Here is a 17,474-nt window from a genome sequence, read left to right as displayed (position 1 = left end):
GCCCCCCCGCAGCACAGCGGGGACCGGGGGGGTCTCTCCGGGCCCTGCCCGGCCACAGCCCGGTGCTCCCGGCGGCACCGCGCCCCCGCAGCCCGCCCCGGGCACGGCCGGCACCGGGGGGCGAACCCCGCCGGGAACCCCCCCGGGGAGCCCGGCCCGGGGCTCGGGGCTCGGGGCTGCCGCCGGCGGGGCCCGGCCGCCGCCCCCCGTCATGAATATTCAGCGCAGCGCGGCCCGGCCCCGCCGCCTGCCCGGGCGGGAGGGGTTTGGGCGCGGGTTCACCTTGACTCGCGGCGGGGCAGCGGCAGGTGCGGGCCCTGCCCGGTGTGCCCGGCCCGCGGCGGGGCGGGAGGCGCAGGTACGGGCAGCAGCGAGGCTCTCGGGGGGCGCGGGGCGCCTGCCACCGGCGGTGCCACCGGGTACGACGTGGCCCCGAGGCGGGAAGCCCCGAACCACCGGGGGTTTTGGCCACGTCCCGGTGCCGGGGCTGGGTGACGCGGTGGCCTCGAACACCGGCACTGAAAACACCGCCGGGGGCACGGGGCCAGCGCTCGGTGGCTGGCGGAGCCGGGCGGGGGCCGTGGGGTGGGGGCCGGTGTGCGGGGCCAGCGGTGGCACCGGCGGGCACGGGGCCGCCTCGTCCCCACGCCCAGGATGGAGCCCAGGGATCCCCAGCACCGGGACCCCCAGCACCGGGACACCGTCCCCACCCCGGGGCCCCGCAGCCATCCCGCTGCCACCCGCAGCACCGGGGCTGGGACACGGCCCCGGCAGCGGGGACACGAGGCCCTGGCCCCCGCCGGCTCCCGGCTGCTTCCCGGTTCCTGTTTGCTCCCGGGACCGCCGCCGGCCCTGCTGCGTGGGGCAGCCCGGGGACATGGCAGAGCCCGGCACTGCCGCCCCCCCAGCGTGGCGGCGCCGGCCCCTTCCCAGCCGTAACCCCCCCGTCCCCCCCAGGCGCCCCGCGGCGATGGCTGAGAGCCACAGCTGGTGGAAGCTGACCTTCCTGCGGAAGCGCAAGTCCATGCCCAAGGTGCTGTACGACAGCCCCGACGTCCACGCTGGCGACGGCCCCGAGGGCAGCGGCGAGGAGGGGACGCCCGAGTTCGCCGCCCGCCTGGAGAAGATCGTGGACAAGAGCAGCAAGGGCAAGCACGTGAAGGTCTCCAACTCCGGCCGCTTCAAGGAGAAGAAGAAGGTGCGGGCGACGCTGGCCGACAACCCCGGCCTTTGCACGGGCACCGAGCGGGAGGAGAAATGAGGCCGGGAGGGGGCACGGTCCCGGCGGGTCGCGGCCCCCCCGCCCCCCTGCAGCCTCCCATCCCGCTCGGCTCGGTGCCGGTGACACGACGGAGCGGGGGGGCTTGCTGCGGGGCTGGCCAGACGCGCCCCCAGCACCTCGGAAGGAGAAGTGACTCGGGTCGGACTTTATTTAAGCAGACGGCCACAATCCTGTTTGAGCGCAGCCCCCGTGGGTGCCGGCTGCGGGAGCCCCATCCCTCGGCACTGCCCCGAGCGCGGTGCCGTGGCCCCGGCCCCTCCCGGCCCCGGAGGTGACACCGGGCAGAGCCCTGCTCGTCCCCAGGGGCTGCCACCACCCCGTGCTCCGGCAGCCCCGCACACCGGGCCCGTCTGTGCTGATCTTCGCCCCGCTAGATCTGGTAGGACCCGGCCCCGGGCCCGCAGGACAGAGCAAACCCTTGCGGAGCGGCTCCCGCAGGGACCTCGGGGGGCTGCGGTGTCCCCGCGGTGTCGCACCGGGAGCGGTGCCCTGCCCGCCCCGGGAGCTGCTCTTTGCTCCCGGAAGGGGAGAGCCGAGCACAGCCCGGGGCCAGGCCGCCCTCGCAGCTCCTCTCTGTTTTTTTCCTTTCCTTCTCTGGGAGCTGTGCCTTTTGTGAGCTCTTGCTGCTGCTCCGTGTTAATAAAGCAGGTCTGGGAACAAAGGGAGCGCAGTGCCCGCGTGCGGCTGCCCCAGGGCACGGGGCCGGTGGCGGAGCTGTGCCACGAGGCGCGGGCGGTTCCGGGCTCCGGGGCTCCGAGCCAAGCGCTGGGCACGGCTCCAGGCCCGCTCCCCCCGGGGAGTCCCCGGCCCCGCGGAGGCACAACCTCACCTGACCATGCACGGACTGGGACCGGGCAGCCCCGCCACGCTGCGGGCTGGGAGGGGTGGCCGGGGGCTGCCAGCGGTGCTCCCAGCCCGGGGGTGCACCGGGGGCTTGCCCTCCCCCCAGAGCAGCCACACACCTGCAACAAGGCCCCGGCCCTTGTAAAACCTGACCTGCGCCAGCAGCCAGACCCCTTCCCTGGCACAAAGCCCCTGCCAGGGCAGCCCGGGCTTCCCAGCAGCTCCCGCCCCGGGCTGTTTGCTCACCAAACACGCGCTCACAAGGTGCTCTTTGTCCCCTGCTGGCAGCACCCGAGGGTTCCTGCCCCAAAGGGACGGGGGAAGGGGGAGGGCGCGTGGCCGGCACCCACCGGCTGGGTGATGCCCGTTACGGTGGCACCGGGGCTCCCAGCACCATGGGGGCACGCGGGGTGGGGAGGTCGAGGTCTCGGGTCACCCTCTGTGGCGGGCACCTGCGGAGCTGAACAGACCCCCACCGAGCCCCCGGCCTTGTAGCGGAATGTGCAGCCGCCTCCTTGAGGTGCTGCCGGCCCCACGTCCCCTCCCACCCCACCCCGGCTGTCGGGCACCACGGCCGCACCACGGTGACCAAGGGAGTCAGGTGAAGGAGGCACCGGGGCAGGGGAGGCACCTCGGACAGGCACCGTGCAACACAGCAGCCACACGTCCCGTCCCGTCCCGTCCCATCCCCACCCCATCCCCATCCCCAGGCTGCGCCACCCGGCCGGGCTTGGCCCAGCTCCAGGGGGTTCCCGGCTCTGGCACAGGACCCACGACGATACCAGCACACCTGAGCCCTGCGGGGACGCGGGGCATCCCTGGGCTGGGCAGGGCCAGGGAGCTGCCGAGGGGGCAGGGGAGGTGCCGCATCCCACTGGGGGCTCTCCCCCCTGAGCGGCTGGCGGGCTGCACGCAGCCCCGGGGGCTCTGCTCCACTGCAGGGGACCCCCGGCTGTGGGACCCCCGCAGAAGGCCCCGGGGACCCTCCCGCCCCGCTGGCCAAGGCCGCGCGTCCCCACGTTGCTCCTCGGCAGGGAACGATCCTGCCCCGAGAGCAGCACCTGGGCGCACAAACACCCGGAGCTGGAGAGGGCGAAGGTTATCGGCGCCCGGTTTCGCTGGGACGCGGCCCGAGAGCAGGAGCAGTGCCGGCCGAGGCGGCAGCACCCTCTGCCGGGGAGCACAGCCGAGCTCTGCTGGGTAAAGATTAACCCACAGCCACGCACGGCTCCGCTCGATCGGCATTTATTGCTCCCGAGCAGGGAGGAAGCAGCGCAGGAGCAGGCAGGGCACAGGTCGGGGCCCAGCGCCCCGCCGAGGCAGGGCACGCAGGAGACAACACGCAGCCGGCCACAGACACCCGCGGTGACAAAGCCACAATGAAATAAATTATCGCACGGACTGAGCGAACGGCGCGGCTCTAGCTAAAACACGAGGCTCGATTGGTCCCAGCAGCACAGGATGAGGACAGGGGATTCACAGGGCTCTTTCCCGGTCCCCAAGTCATTATCATAATTAATTAAGTCATTACCATGATTAATTAGCCACCGGCAGCCCCGGGAGCAATTGCTCCCCACATGCTGACAGGGGGAAGCGGGGGGTTTGTGGGACCGGCCAGCCCGTGTCTGCAGCAGACACGAGGGGATTGCAGGGTCCTGGGGCCGGGCTGGGCTCCCGGGCACCCCGAAGCCCACCACGAGTTTCTCCGGTGGGGCAGAGCGAGGCCACCGCTCCCGGGGCACAGCGGGGACACGGGGGGGACACGCAGCAGACTTGGCACAGGTAACGCCGCCGATCAGGTGAGCGGCCGGGCACAGGCGCAGCCTCAGGGGGCGAGGCGCTCAAACACCCACTCGCCCTCGCCGCGCCGCGTCATGGGCCCGGGGGGGTCGGCACCGTCCCGCAGGCGCCGGAAGACGATGCGGTCGTGCAGGCGGTTGGTTTGGCCCTGCCAGAACTCCACCACGTCGGGCTGCAGGATGTAGCCTCCCCTGGGGGGGAGACGCGGGCGGTGAGGGGGACCCGCGGCGCGGCACGGCCCCGGGCTGCTCCCGGACGCGCACCGGGCAGCTCACCAGTCCTCCGGCTTCGGCACCGGCGTGTCCCGGTACTTCTCCTCCAGCTCGGCGTTCCTCTTCATCAAGTACTGCGGGGAAGGAAGGGGACGGGGCTGGAGCGCGGCAGGGGCAGGATCCCAGCTGCTGACAGAGCCCCGGCCCTGCTGGTCGCTCCCCGCACTGCTGGGGACCGGCCGGCCCCGCGCCGCTCACCTCCCTGTCCGGGATGACGGTGCTCTGCCGGCTGGCGACGGCCCCGATCTGGCTGCTCCTGGGGCGGGAGTGGAAGTACTGCTCCGACTCCTCCTCTGACAGCCGCTTCACCGAGCCCTCGATCCGCACCTGCACGGGGCGGCCTCAGGCGGGCTCGAGCTGCCCGCGGGCCCCGGCAGCCCCCAGGCGAGGCCCCGCGTCGCTCCCCCCACGTCCCCACCGCGCGGACGCCCCCGTCCCGCCTCACCGCACGGGGCCCGTCCCTCACAGCCAAGCAGAAGGGGCCAGGACCCATCTGGAGAGCCGAAACCCCGACGCAGGAGCCCCGGCTCCCACCCCGCAGGGCTGAGCCCGCACCCAGGACGTGGCCTCGTCCCGCCGCCGGCACGCACCTGGCGGTTGAGGGGCTCCCAGTAGAAGACGAGCGAGGCGAAGGGGTTGGAGTCCTGCGGCGGAGCGGAGCCGTCAGCGGGCGGGCGGCCCCCGGGAGCGCCGCCACAGCGGGGGGGAGACCCGGGGGGGGCCCGGCCCGCAGCCCCCCCCCCGCCCCCGGTGCCCCGCGCTCACCAGCTCCCTGCCCTTGCGGCTCTGGCGGTTGGTGAAGAAGCGGAAGCCGTCCTGCCCGAAGCCCTTCAGCAGCACCATGCGGGCCGAGGGCTTCCCGTCCCTGCGGCGGGAGGCGGCGGCGGTGAGCGGGCGGCGGCGGGGCCCCCCCGCGCCCCCCCGGCCTCACCTGCTGCAGGTGGCCAGGCACATGGCGTTGGCCTCGCCCACGGCCGGGCACCGCAGCGCCTCCGCCAGCCAGGCCCCGAACTGCGCCACCGGGTCGCGGGAGGCCAGCTGCCGCTCCTCGAACGCCTGGGGGGGGGGGGGGGGGGGGGGGGGGGGGGGCCGCCGTCAGCGCCTCGAGCGCGGACACGGGGCCTGCCCGGGCCCAGCTCCGGCCCGCCGGTGGTCCCCCGGTGACCCCCGGTACCCCTCAGGCCCCCGGTAACCCCCTGGCCCCACCACCCCCGGCCTCCCGGTGCCTCCCGGTAACCCCCCGTTACCCCCGCCCCCCCTTGTCCCCAACCCCGGTCTCCCGGCGGTCCCCCAGTGACCTCTGGTACCTCCCGGTAACCCCCGGTACCCCCCCAGCCCCGTCGCCCCCAGCCTCCCGGTGTCTCCCGGTACACCCCGGTAACCCCCCGGTACCTCCCCGACCCCACCGGCCCCGCCGCCCCCGGCCTACCTGTAGCCCCCCGGTAACACCCCGTTACCCCCGCCCTTCCCCGGTACCTTCCAGTACCCCTCGGCACCTCCCCGGCCCCGCCGCCCCCGGTCTCCCGGTAACCCTCCGGTAACCCCCCGCTCCCACAGCCCCCCCCCCGTTATTCCCGGTCTCCCAGTGCCTCCCGGTATTCCCCGGTAACCCCCGGCCCCCACCTCCTCCGCCCCCCGGTAGCCCATCCTCATAGCCCCCAGGTCCATGCCGACGCAGCCCGAGCGGGGTCACCCCGCACCGCCCCCCACCCCTCTCCCGCGCCTGCCGCCGCCCCGCCCCGGGGCGTGGTCGCGTGCCCGCAGCCAATAGGGAGCCGCGCCACGGCCCCGCCTCGGCGGAGGGCGCTCGGCCAATCGGGGGCGGCGGCACGCGCAGGGCCGGAAGCGGCGCCCGGGTGTAAACAACCCCGGGGGGGGGGGCCTTAAAGGCGCAGCGCCCCCGGCGGGGGGCACCGGGGGGGGCACCGGGGCCGGGCCGTCGGGAGCAGCCCCGCCCCCTCCCCCGGTACGGCCCGCGTAGTGGGGGGGGGCACAGCCGGTGTGGAGCAGCTCCGTGAGGCCGGAAACGGGCTGGGACCCCCCGGGGTGGGCGCACAGCGGGGGGGGGCCGCCGCCTTCAACGCTCGGGAGTAACGGGGGGGGGGGGGCGGCGGGGCTGAGGGAGGCGGCGCCGGGAGGGGGGGGGGGGGGGGGGGGGACAGGCGCTGGGGGAAAGACGTGGGCGAACCAGAGGGAGTCAGACCGGGGGGGGCCGCGGGAGCCCCGAGCGGCGCCGCCCGGCACCGACCGCACACAAACCGGGGCCTGGCGGCGGCTCGTCCGCACTGCGCTGTTCGTTTATAGCTTTAAATATAAAGGAGGAATGTGCTGCGGGGCGCTCCCGGCCGGCCCGCGGGGCCGCGCAGCCCCCTGCGGGCCCGCCCCCGCCGGGCTCGGGGCCCTGCCGGGCTCCCCGCGCTGCCGGGCCCCGGGGGGTCCGCGAGGGGTCGGCCCCCGGCGCCCCTCCCGCCGGGCGGCTCCCGCGCGGGGCCCGGCGGCGTCCCCGAGGTCTGTGCGGGGGGGGGGACGCGGCTGCCCCCGGCCGGCGGGCGGGAGCCTGGAGTGCTGCGGGGGCGGCGGGGGCCCGGGCCGGCGCCCGGTCGCTGTCCCCGTGCCGCGGCCCCGCGAGGCCTGTCCACACGGTGCGGGTCCCGGCCCTACAAGTTCTTGGTGACCAGGTGGGTTTTGTAGTGCTTCGTCAGGTGGTCGCTCCGCATGAAGCGCTTCTGGCACTGCGCGCACTCGAAGCGCTTGTCACCTGCGGGGCAGAGCAGCGGCCGTCAGCACACGCACACCCCACTCCCAGCCCCGGTGCCCCGGTACCGGCCCCGGGCAGGGCTGCGGGGACCCCGGGGGGCGGTGACGTGCCCGCACCACGTCCCCCTGGCAGCCCCGTCACCGCTGTCAGCGGGGGCAGAAAGCCCCCGGCTTCCCGGTCCCTCCCAGCAGCTCCGCCACATCCCAACAGCGGCTGCTGGTGGCCCGAGCCCACCCAGGCCCTCGGCTCAGCACCTGGGGCCCTCGCGAGGCCGGTCCCTGGGGGGAGCTGGGCTGCAACCTGGGGGCTGCCCTGGGAGGGGGGGGCCGCGCGGGGGGGCACAGACCTGTGTGGGTGCGTGCGTGCCGCTGCAGCTCGTCGCTGCGTGTGAAGCGCTTCCCGCAGAAGACCCAGTTGCAGACGAAGGGGCGCTCGCCCGTGTGCAGGCGCACGTGGGCGCGCAGCAGCGACGTCTTGCGGAAGGTCCGCCCGCACTCGGGGATGTGGCAGATGTGCTTCTTCTTCCCCTGGTCCCCCGGCCTGGTGGGCAGAGCGGGAGGGCGGGCGTCAGGCGCGAGGCGGCCATGGGACCCCCCCCCGGGGCCGCCCCGCGCCCCCCTCACCTCTTGTCGCCGTCCTTGCAGTTGGGGCAGGTGCAGGCCATGCGGCGCCGCTTCTCCCCCGGCTGCGCCTCTCCCGCCAGCGCCTGCTCCATCTGCAGCTGGATCTGCGTGGGGCTCAGGCCGCTGATGGTCAGGTTGTTGCCGGAGACGTTCTGCACGGTCAGCTGCTGCTGCCCTGCGGGGGGAACCGGGAGTCAGGCGCTGCCCGGCCGGCCCCCGCGCCCGAGGGGCCCGGCGCGGCTCCGCGAGGGTCCCGCCGAGCCCCTGCGGGGACGGGACGGGAGGGGACGGACCCCAGGCAGGCTCCCCGGGCCCCGGCGCCCCAGCCCCGCATGCGGCACTGCCCCGGCCCCGCCACGTGCTGGCCCCGAGGTGGGCCGGTAAGTCCCTTTTTTTCTGAATATACTGTGCGGTTTTTCAAAGTTTTTGGTTTGACCCTTCGGGGTGGGGAAACGGCCAAAGAGGAAACGAAAAAGAAACTTTGAAAAAACGTGCAATATATTGACCAAAAAACGGGACTTACCCCGGACCCTAAGGGCCGCTCCACGCTCGGGCGCTCACGGAGGCGGCAGCCGGGGCCTCGCACAGCACCCGGCGGCCGTGCGGGGGGCTGCAAAGAAGAAGACGGGGTCAGCGTCAGCAAGCTCGGGGGCAGCAGGCAAGGAGAAGCAGGGGGGGGTGCGGCGGCCGAGCGAGGAAGGGGTCTGCAGGGAGGGGGCAGGCAGAGCACAGGTGCCTCCAGCTGCAGGGGGAGGGGCAGCGCTGCGCCGAGGGCCAGGGGCCACCTGGCAGCCCCGCCAAGCGCGTCCCCGCTGAAGCTGGGCCCAGGCTCCGTGCCCGGGGCCGCAGGCAGCCGGTCCCACCGGGCCCCTTCTGGCTGGGGCTGCGGCATGGCCCCGCGGCAGCGGCGCAGGCAGCAGCGGCATCTGCCCGAGCCATCTCCCCACGCTCGTCACGAAGCAGCAATTAACCCCCCCCAAAGCCACCCCAGCGATGGCGGCGGCGCGCTGAGGAGCCCTGAACCGCACCGCAGCGCGTTTTATGCTGACACCGTTGGGTTGAGCAAGAACCGGCAGCTTCCGAGCGCCAAACCCAGCCGGGACTGCTGCCGGGTCCTGCCGGGAGAAACCGCGGAGCGCCAGCAGGTCTCTCTGGATGGCGGCGCAGATAAACGCTCCCCAGACGCGGCCTCTGCCCCCAGCTCCCCGCAGCCGCCGGCTCAGGGCCGGGGCCGGTGTGCCGGGGCGGCCGCGGGGATGTGCGGCTCGGGGCAGGCGATGGGGAGCGGGGCGTGCCAGGGCTGCTCGAGGGGCTGGGGCTGCGCCTGGCTGCTGTGGGCTGCGGGAGGCACCAGCCCCGGGGCAGCGGAGGGGCCGGGCTCGCTCCCAGGGAGTGGCGACGCCTTGCGGCAGAGCCGGCGTGTGCGGGGGCAGCTCTCCTGCTGGGCCTGCGGGAGCCCGGAGCAGCAGCCCCCCGCCAGGCAGCACGGCAGGTGGGAGGAGGTGTCCCCGCCGCAGGGCTGGGGCTGGCGGGGCTGTGTGGGGTGGGGGCCGCAGGCCCAGAGGAGCCCCCAGTGCCCTGCGCCCCCTGCCTGGGGGTCCCCGCCCTCCCCGAGGCACACGGCTCGTCCCCGGGGCCGGGCAGGGCTCGGCCTCCCTGAGCACAGCTCAGGAGCGAGCAGCTCGCGGGGCTCCTGGGCAGCGCTGGGACGCGTCCCGCAGCCCCGTGGGACCAGCACCGCCGGCGGGGGCTGCAGCAGCTGCTCCCCCCGACCCGGCCACCGCGACGGGCTTGCAAGCACCACGCGGAGCCACCGGGACGCCTCCCCGTGAAACACCCGGGGCCTCCCGCAGCGCGGGCAGCGAGAGCGGCTGAGGACAGGTGGCACCGAGCAGCGCCCAGCCTCGGGGCTCCAGGGATCTGCTTACGGAGCCGCCGCGCCCCGGCTGCGCAGCGCTGCGGGGGGCTCTCTGTGCCCCCGACCCGGGAGCTGCCCCCGCCCCCCCCCGCCCGCCCGGCGCAGCACGCGGCCCACCTCCGCTGTTGGTGATGGTGACGGGCACGCCCTGCACTTGCACGCCGTTGATGTTGATGGTCTGCATGGCCTGCGCCGCGGCTGCCAGCTGCGCCGCGCTCAAGCTGATGACGCCGCCGGCGGGGGCGATCTTGGGCAGCGGGCGCTCCTTGCGCGTGGCCGGCTTCTTGCCGCCGCCCCCTGGGCTGCGGGACGCGGGGCTGCTGCAGGACGTGCCGGACGGGGCCACCGTCACGGCGGGGGCTTCCTGGAGCAGCACCGTCTGCAGCTCCCCCGACGGCGTTTTGAAGTAGACCTGGTGGGAGGAGAGGAGGAATGAGGCCCCCCGGCCGCGAGCCGCCCTGCTGGGCCCCCACGGCCCCGAGCACGAGGAGCTGCCCCGGCCCCTGAAGTCCGCGGGCCTCCCGCGGACGAGTCCTGACTTGGCACGGCAGCAAAGGGCTGCTCTGGCCTCGCGGCCCGGTTCCCCAAGGCAGCAGCGCAGCCCTGCGGCCCGTGAGCCTGCTCCCTCCCCTCCCCGTGCTTCCCTCCCCTCCGCACAGGCTGGGTACGGGCCCGAGCCGGCGCCACAGCGGAGCCTTCAAGGACGCGGCGCTCCTACGGGTCCCGCAAGAGGAGGCGGACGGGAGGAGAGGCCTCACAGAGCCCCACCGGGGGAGCAGCTGCGCTCCCAGCCCCCCCGAGACATCGGAACCCGCGTGAGCGACGCCTGAACCTGACGCTAAGGCGGGGACGCCGGGTGGCTCACAGAACCCCTGGTCCTTAAAGGTGGGCGAGGGGCAGAGGGACACGGCAGAGGGCGGCGTACCTGCGTGGGCGCGGGGTCCGTCGTCTGGATCTGGAAGTTCTGGGAGGACTTCTGGGGGACGGTGGGCAGCGTGGCGGAGGCGGCCTGCACCACGCGCAGGGCCTGCTGCGGGATCTGCACCACCTGCGGCTCCTGCTTGGGCTGCACCACCTGCACCTGCTGCACCACGGCCGGCTGGCCCGAGCCCGGGCTCTGCACGATGAGCAGGTTGTTCCCCGCCTGGATGATGTTCTCCGCCGTCGTCTCGATCAGCACCGTCTCCACCTGCTCGGCCACGGCCACGGCGGCGGGCTGGCCGGGCGACGCGGCTTTCTTGCGAGGCTTTTTGCCGGGCTTCGAGGGGCTCTCCGCGACGATCTGCGCCTGCGCGCCCGGCTCCGCCGCGCTCACCAGGTTGTTGACGGGCAGGGCGAGCGTCACGTTGCTGCCGCCAGGCAGCTTGACGACGCTGCTCGCGCCCTGCACCGGCGACGCTGCCCCCTTCTGCGCCGGGGCCGGCTTGATGGGCACGGGCTTGTGAGAGGCCGAGGACGGGGCGAGGATGGCCTGGTTCGCGCCCGGAATTATCTGGATCTGGTTGGCGAGGTTGGGCTGGACCTGGATGGTCTGCGCCCCCGCGGGCTGGATCGGGGGCACCGCCTGGTACTGGATGTTGGCGGCCGCGCGGGGCCCCTTGTTGATGACGGCCGGGTTCTGGATGGCAAAAACCAGCTGCCCCCCGGCGTAGGAGGTGCCGACCTGGGAGCCCTGGAGCTGGAAGAGGTTCCCCTTCGATGACAGGATCCCGAAGTTGTTCTTCCCAGAGCCCAGAGGGAGCGGAGCAGGTTTGATGGGGACGAGTTTGCGAGGCGTTGGCTGAGGAGGGGCAGGAGGAGTCACGGCGGCTTCCACGGCAGGGGGGCCGATTTTGCTACATGTCGCTGCGAGGAGGGCGAGGGGAGACGGCTGCGAGTCCTGGGAGGGAGACGGGCACGTCAGGGGGGGGCTGGAGCCGAACGGACCCGAGGGCGAGTCCGCCAGGGGAAGGCTACACGCTGCCGAAAGTAACGCAGCCCGCGCCCGTCAGACACCTCATTAAGCGAGCGGCTTAATTACCCGCACCACGTGAGCCCCGCGCTCGCCCCAGCCGTGCTACTTTTAGCCACCGGGACGGCGGCTGCCTTGTAATCGTGTGTCTGCGCGCTCGCATCCTCCATGAAGCCGCACACGCCCTGCATGTCTGCTGCTGCTCACACCGCCCCTGCACGCCCCCGCAGCGCTTCACGCCGGTTTTAATCCCCCGGCCGCCTCGTGGCAGCAGCAGCTAACGAGACCCCAGAGGTCCTTAGGGAAGGCACAGCACGGGCAGGGGGCACACCGCCACGGGCAGGGGGCACAGCACGGGCAGGGGGCACAGCGCCACGGGCAGGGGGCACACTGCCACGGGCAGGGGGCACACCGCCACGGGCAGGGGGCACACCGCCACGCAGCCGCTGCAGGAGCCAGCGCTGGGCTGGCAACGGGCCCCGAGCGCGGCCCCCCCGCCTGTCCTGCGGGCAGCCTCCTCCCGGGGGCAGCAGGGGCCGCCCCGGGGCTCGCTGCCGGCGGTCCCGAGCCTGGGGCACGGCGCGGAGCCCGCGGCGCCCCCGCGCTCACCTGTGCGGAGGAGGCGGCCGGCTGCAGGTACTCGCTGGGGCTGACGGCGGCAGTCGCAGCCATGCTGTCGCTCGGTCTGCGGGAGGAAGCAGAGGTGGGGAGTGAGGCCAGCAGCGACACCGCGGCTCCTCGGAGCGCCCAGCCTGGGCCCCGATGCCCGAGGGGCTCCCCCAGCATTGCCCAAACCCCCCAAGCCTGCCCCCAGCCGGGGCTGGAGAACCCTCACTGCGTTGCCCCCTTCCCCCGTGCCTGCCTTCGGCCTTCGCTGGCCACCGAAGGCAAATGGTGGCCACAGCGAGCGGCCGACCACGGGGCACCAGGCACCGGGCCGAGGCCCCGGTGCGTTTGCTGCTGTCCCCGCACGGCCCCGGGCTGCCGGGGAGCACCGCTGCCCTGCAGAGCCCCCCCCGGGGGCGGCCTCCCAGCACCCAGCCCGCGCCGTCCCCCTGCCCCTCGTTTTTGCAGCTCGGGGAACCTCCGAGGGCAGCGTTTTGGTGCGGGCCGGTGTTTTCCCAGGCTGGAAAAACATCGTTTCAGTTATTTCGGTGTGCTGTTGGTGCTGAACGTCGGCGAGTCGTTACGTAACGAGAAGGTCGTGTGGGGGAGCAGCAGAGCCGCCAGCGGGGCCCGGGGAGGCCGAGAGCAGCCAGCGGCGGGGCAGGGGCAGGGGCAGGGAGCCGAGCCCGGTCCGTCACGCTGCCCTGCGCCGGGGGACGCTCCGGGGGACGCTCCCCTTCCCCACAGCCTGCTCGTGCAGCTGCCCGGGCTCAAGGGCTGCGCCCTCCCGCAGCGGAATTAGGGCAGCGCCGCGGATTAGCAGCCCTGACTACAAAGGGCAGCAGCACTGAGCTGGCCGCAAACATCAGAGGGATGCCAGCAGCCGCACAAACAAACCCGGGCCGGGCCGGGAGAAGCCCCGTGTCGCCGCAGCGTGAGCCCCACGCGTTCCTCCCTTGTACCACTCGTGTCCGACCCAGCCGGGACAGCGCCCGGCCTGAGGCCGTAACGCGGCCCCCCCACTGCACGGTGCTGCCAGGCAGGCACCAAAACTCGCGGCTTCCCTGCCCCTGAGCCCAGCCGGGCCCCTCTCACCAAACACACCACGAGCCGCCGCTGGCTGCGGGCATGCACAGCTCCGCACCCCACGGAGAACGCGCCGAGCATCGGGCCCAGCTCGCCCCTGTGGCCCCAGGGCTTCCCTCGAGGCAGTGAGGGAGCAGCGACTCGTGAAATTCCCTTTCTCCTAGCCACCTTCCTCCTTCCTCCACCTGTCCCAAGCGCAGTTCTGTGCCTTGGCCTCTCCCCCTGCCCTTCACTCCCTGGGAACGGCCTCGCATACCGGCCGCCTGCCCGCACACCCCGATGGCACCGTGAGGGGCTCCCGGAGCCTGCCGGGAGCTCGGGGCACGCGGAAGGAGCCCCCAGGGCTCCAGCTGTGGAGCCGCAGGAGGAAACTTCCCGACCGTGCAGCTGTGGGACCCCCGGGCAGCGAGGGAGCGCGGCGGCAGCTGCAGCGCTCCCAGCCGCACGGCTGGGAGGTTTGCTCGGAGGCAGCTCCATCGCTTCGCACAGGAGTGTATTTACCTCAGACCCCGCGCTGTTATCTGTGATATTGTACGGGAGATACAGGGGGGAGAGAGGGGGGGAGAGCTGGGGGAGAGCTGGGGGAGAGCTGGGGGAGAGGTGCTTTCCCTGCACCCCAGGTCAGGGCCAGGGAGGCGAAGGCGGGTGGAAGTTGCGTCTGCTCCAGAGAGCGGCGGGCAGCCTGGTCACGGCCGCCTGGTCACGGCCGCCTGGTTACCTGCGAGGAGCCTCCCCGACGGCCCCGCCCCGACACGGGGAGCGCCGTGCGGCGCTGCGCAGCCCCCAGCCCTCGGGGCAGGCGGCCCGTCCCCAGAACGCCCTGCCCGGGCTCGCGAGGACCGCGCGGAGGCGGCTGCGCCCCGAAGGGCAGCGGGGCCCCGGCACCGTTCCCGCCGCGCCCCCCGGCCCCGTTCCCGCCGCGCCCCCCGGCCCGGTGCCGTGTAGCGCGGGGCCGCTCCTCCCGGGGCAAGCAGCCAGAGCTGCCCCCGGGGGGGGCACAGCGGGCATGGCCCCGGCCCTGCCCCCACGTCCACCGGGACTGCCCCGGGCCCGAAGGGCTCAGCGAGGCCCCGCCGGGCGGGCGGGCAGCAGCCCCGGCCCGGTGTTAACCCGGCGTCGGCTCCGGCACCCGCGGTGACTGTTACGGGCGGGCACCGGGCACCCCGCGGGGCACACCGGGCGGGGCTCCTGCCGGTGCCGTCGCTTTAACGCCTCAGGAGCCCCGAGGGGGGCAGGTCCCGGGAGCCGCCGCAGGCCTCGCCCCGGGCCTGTCCCGGTTCCGCGCCCGCCGCCTGCCCGGGACCGCGACCGGGGGGCTCTCGGGGGGGGGGGGGCGGCGCCAAACCCCCCGGCCCCGCCCCGGCCCCGCCCCCCGCGGCCCGCCCCTGCCCCGCCGCCCCGGCCCGTTCCCGCCGCGCTCCCCGGGGAGGCGGGACGAGCCCCGGGCCCGCCCCCGCCCCCGCCCCGCCGGGCCCCGGAAGCGCCGCCCGCCCGCCCGGCGCGGGGAGGGCGGGGCGGGGCGGGCCGCGGGGGCCTCACGCCTCTTCCGGGCCCGGCACCGCCGCCGCTGCCGCCCCTCCCGCCTCCCCCCCCCGCCCCGGCGCCCCCGCCCCCGCCGCGGGCCCGCACAGACCGGCCGGGACGGCGGCGGCGGCGGCTGCGACCCCCTCACGGCGCCATCTTCCTCCTGCGGGGCTGTCCGGGCACCGCCCTGCGCGCCCCGCCCCCTCGGCGGCCTCCGGCCCAATCCCCGCCCGGCTCTCCGGCGCTCCGGCCAACCGGCGGCGAGGGGCTCGATCGGCGGCCAATCCGCCGCGCCCGGCCGCTTGACGGGCGGCTCCGCCGAGCAATGGGGCGCGGTGATGGAGGGACGGCTCCGCCAATGGGCGCGGGCTCCCGATGTGACGGACGGAAGAGAAGACCCAATGGGAGGGCGGAGCTTTGATTGACAGCTCTGCCGCTCAATGAGAGCGAGCGCAGCACGTCCCGGTCCACGGACTGACTGCCAAGCTTCCGAGGCGGGGAGGCGGGCTTCCTCGGGGGCGGGAGCCACATGGCAGCACTCTCTGATTGGTCGAAACCCGGCATGACTGACAGGCGGGGAAGCCAATGGAAAAAGCGGGGCGGCTCCGCGCACCCTGGGATTGGCTGCGCGCCCGGGGCGGGGGGCGGTGGGGGGCACGTGACGCGCGGGGACGGAGGCGGTGGTGGCGGCCGGGGGGGCGCGGCCGGGGCCTTGCGGGCCCTCCCCGGCCTGGGGGCGCCGCCCCCGACCCCCGACCCCCCTCCCGCGGGCCCCCCGAGCCCCGTCCCCGCCGCCCCCAGGTGTCCCCGCACCTGGCCCCGGGGTCCCGGCGGCTCCCGGCCGGCCCCGCCCCGCCCCGCCGCGCCCCCGCCCGGGGCCCGGCCGCTCCCGGTCCCGCTGGAGCCGGGTAATTGCCCGGCGCTTTGCTGCGCGGTGTCTGCGGCCCCGGGGCCTGCTCTGTGCGGCCAGCGCCGCCCCCCGGGCTGCCGCCAAGCACCGGCGCCGCCGCCCCCCCGGTTCCCCCCGGTTCTCCCCGTTCCCCCCCCGGCCTCCCCAGGCCCTGTACAGGGGTCCCGGGCCCGGGGCTGTCCCCCCCGCCGTGCCGGGGGCGGTGGGCACGGGACGTGCTGCTCAGCCCGTGCCTCGTTTGTGGCCCACACCCGGCCAGCGGCCTGGGGCCGGGGGGGCATCGCTGCCGTCCCCCGGCACGGCCCCGCTCCGGGGCTGGTGGGAGGCCCAAGGGCAGCGGCCCCTGCCGCCCCCGCCGCCTGCCCCCACCGCCCACACGGTGCTCCCGGCGTTAGGGGTGCTCCCGCCCGGGCAGGCCCCGGCCTGCCACTCCCTGCCTCAGTTTCCTCGGGCGTGCGGCGACGCCGGCTCTCGGCTGCGAGCCTGGCACGGACGCGAGCGCAGGCACGGCTCTCCCTGCCCGGGACGGGGCTGTCCCTGCTGCCGCTGAGGGTGCCGAGCCCCGGGGCTGAGCCCCCCGTGCCCACGGCCCCGGAGCTGGGAGCGGGGCCTGGGGAGGCCTCGGTGCGGGGACGTGGGGAGTGGGGGAGCGCCGCTGCTGTGGCCACCCCTTGGCGTTGGGTGTTTCTTGTCCCCTCCCTGCCTCGCATTTTGTTGCAAAATACCAAATTTTCGTGTTTTTTTGCTTGGCAGAGGGAGGGGGTTCCCTGGAAACGGGGCCTGGCAAACAGGAGGGCACCAAGGGGCACCCCCAGCCCTCCGCCAGCCCCGGGACAGCCTCGTCCCACGTCCCTGTCCGTAACGTGTGTGTCTGGCTCTGTTGCACGTGGGGACATGGGGACAGGGGCTGGGCAGCGAGGTGGGGACAGAGCCATGCAGGTTGTCCCAGCAAGGCTGGGAAGGGGACACGGGGACATGGGGACCCAGATCCGCGCAGCAGGGCCCCAGCCAGGCTGCACCAGGAGCCCTGCAGGGCCCGGAGCCGTGACGTGGGCCCGTCCCCGCAGGTCCCTGTCCCCACGGGTCCCGTCCCTGCCCTCCCCGGCCGTCCCCGAGCCCGGGGCTGCTGGCGGCTGCTCAGAGCCCACACGCAATTAAGGCAATTAGGGCACCTCCGCAGCCCGGCAGCCCATCTCTGCCGAGATCATTAACTGTTGTTAATGATTTCTTCGAAGAATTAGCAGGCGGTTTGCAGAGCCCCTGCCGGGGGTGGCGGGGCCGGCGTGGGGACGGGGACGGTGCCGTCACCGCTGCCCGGGGGCCCTGACGTCAGCCCCGCGCTGCCTCCGCGCCTTTGATCCCCGGCGGGGCCTCCCCCGGGCCTCCCCCGGCCCCGCTGCCAGCCGGGGGGGCTCCAGGCACCGGGAGGAGGCGGCGACGGCACGGCCGGGTGGCGCCTGGCCCGGCCTGGCCTCGCGTCCCCTTCCCCACCACGGCCACATGTCCCCGGTACAGCCGCACGTCCCCGTCCCTGTCGCGTCCGCGTGTCCCGAGCCCGGGCGCGGTGCCGGGAGCTCCCCGCCGCCGTGCCGGGACCTTCCCCGCACGGTGCCCGCCGGCCGGGCCGGGCGGGTGCCGATAGGCAGGGAGATTACGGGGGGGTAATTAACACCCGCGTTTGAATCACGCCGAGCCGTCAGCTCCCTCGGCAGGGCAGGGGAGGCCGTCGCGCTGCAGAGCTCCAGTCCCGACAGCTCCTGCCCGGGTGAGAAACGCCGCCCCGGGGCGCGCCGCGACCGGGCACGGCCGCGGGCAGGGGAGGGCGTCGCGATAATCCCGCAGATAGCTCCGCCGGCCGGCAGCGCGGCCTCCCGCCGCCCCCGGGCATCCTCGGGGCGGGG

General features: G+C 74.8%; 3 protein-coding genes across 3 annotated transcripts; 1 reads left to right on the top strand and 2 right to left on the bottom strand.

Annotated features, from left to right (window-relative positions):
* The first annotated feature begins 68 nt into the window (after positions 1-68).
* PRR15L (proline rich 15 like) lies at positions 69-1,943 on the top strand. The gene is made up of 2 exons (XM_048050839.2): positions 69-358; positions 958-1,943. The coding sequence occupies exon 2, from the start codon at positions 971-973 to the stop codon at positions 1,259-1,261; it is 291 nt and encodes a 96-aa protein (XP_047906796.1). The 5' UTR covers positions 69-358; positions 958-970; the 3' UTR covers positions 1,262-1,943.
* A 1,411-nt stretch (positions 1,944-3,354) lies between these two features.
* On the bottom strand, positions 3,355-5,961 carry PNPO (pyridoxamine 5'-phosphate oxidase). Its single transcript, XM_066981846.1, has 7 exons — positions 5,821-5,961; positions 5,129-5,253; positions 4,963-5,062; positions 4,788-4,841; positions 4,396-4,524; positions 4,201-4,271; positions 3,355-4,116 (listed from the first exon to the last, which is right to left on the bottom strand). Exons 1-7 carry the CDS (start codon positions 5,863-5,865, stop codon positions 3,951-3,953), a joined length of 690 nt encoding a protein of 229 aa, XP_066837947.1. The 5' UTR covers positions 5,866-5,961; the 3' UTR covers positions 3,355-3,950.
* A 514-nt stretch (positions 5,962-6,475) lies between these two features.
* SP2 (Sp2 transcription factor) lies at positions 6,476-14,913 on the bottom strand. The gene is made up of 7 exons (XM_048050809.2): positions 14,773-14,913; positions 12,057-12,132; positions 10,422-11,375; positions 9,614-9,908; positions 7,579-7,753; positions 7,302-7,495; positions 6,476-6,955 (listed from the first exon to the last, which is right to left on the bottom strand). The coding sequence occupies exons 2-7, from the start codon at positions 12,117-12,119 to the stop codon at positions 6,855-6,857; spliced, it is 1,782 nt and encodes a 593-aa protein (XP_047906766.2). The 5' UTR covers positions 12,120-12,132; positions 14,773-14,913; the 3' UTR covers positions 6,476-6,854.
* Between the last annotated feature and the right edge of the window lie 2,561 nt (positions 14,914-17,474).

This window comes from Anser cygnoides, chromosome 22, assembly GCF_040182565.1.
Source record: "Anser cygnoides isolate HZ-2024a breed goose chromosome 22, Taihu_goose_T2T_genome, whole genome shotgun sequence".
Taxonomy (NCBI): Eukaryota; Metazoa; Chordata; class Aves; order Anseriformes; family Anatidae; genus Anser; species Anser cygnoides.
This window is presented reverse-complemented; position numbering and strand designations above follow the sequence as displayed.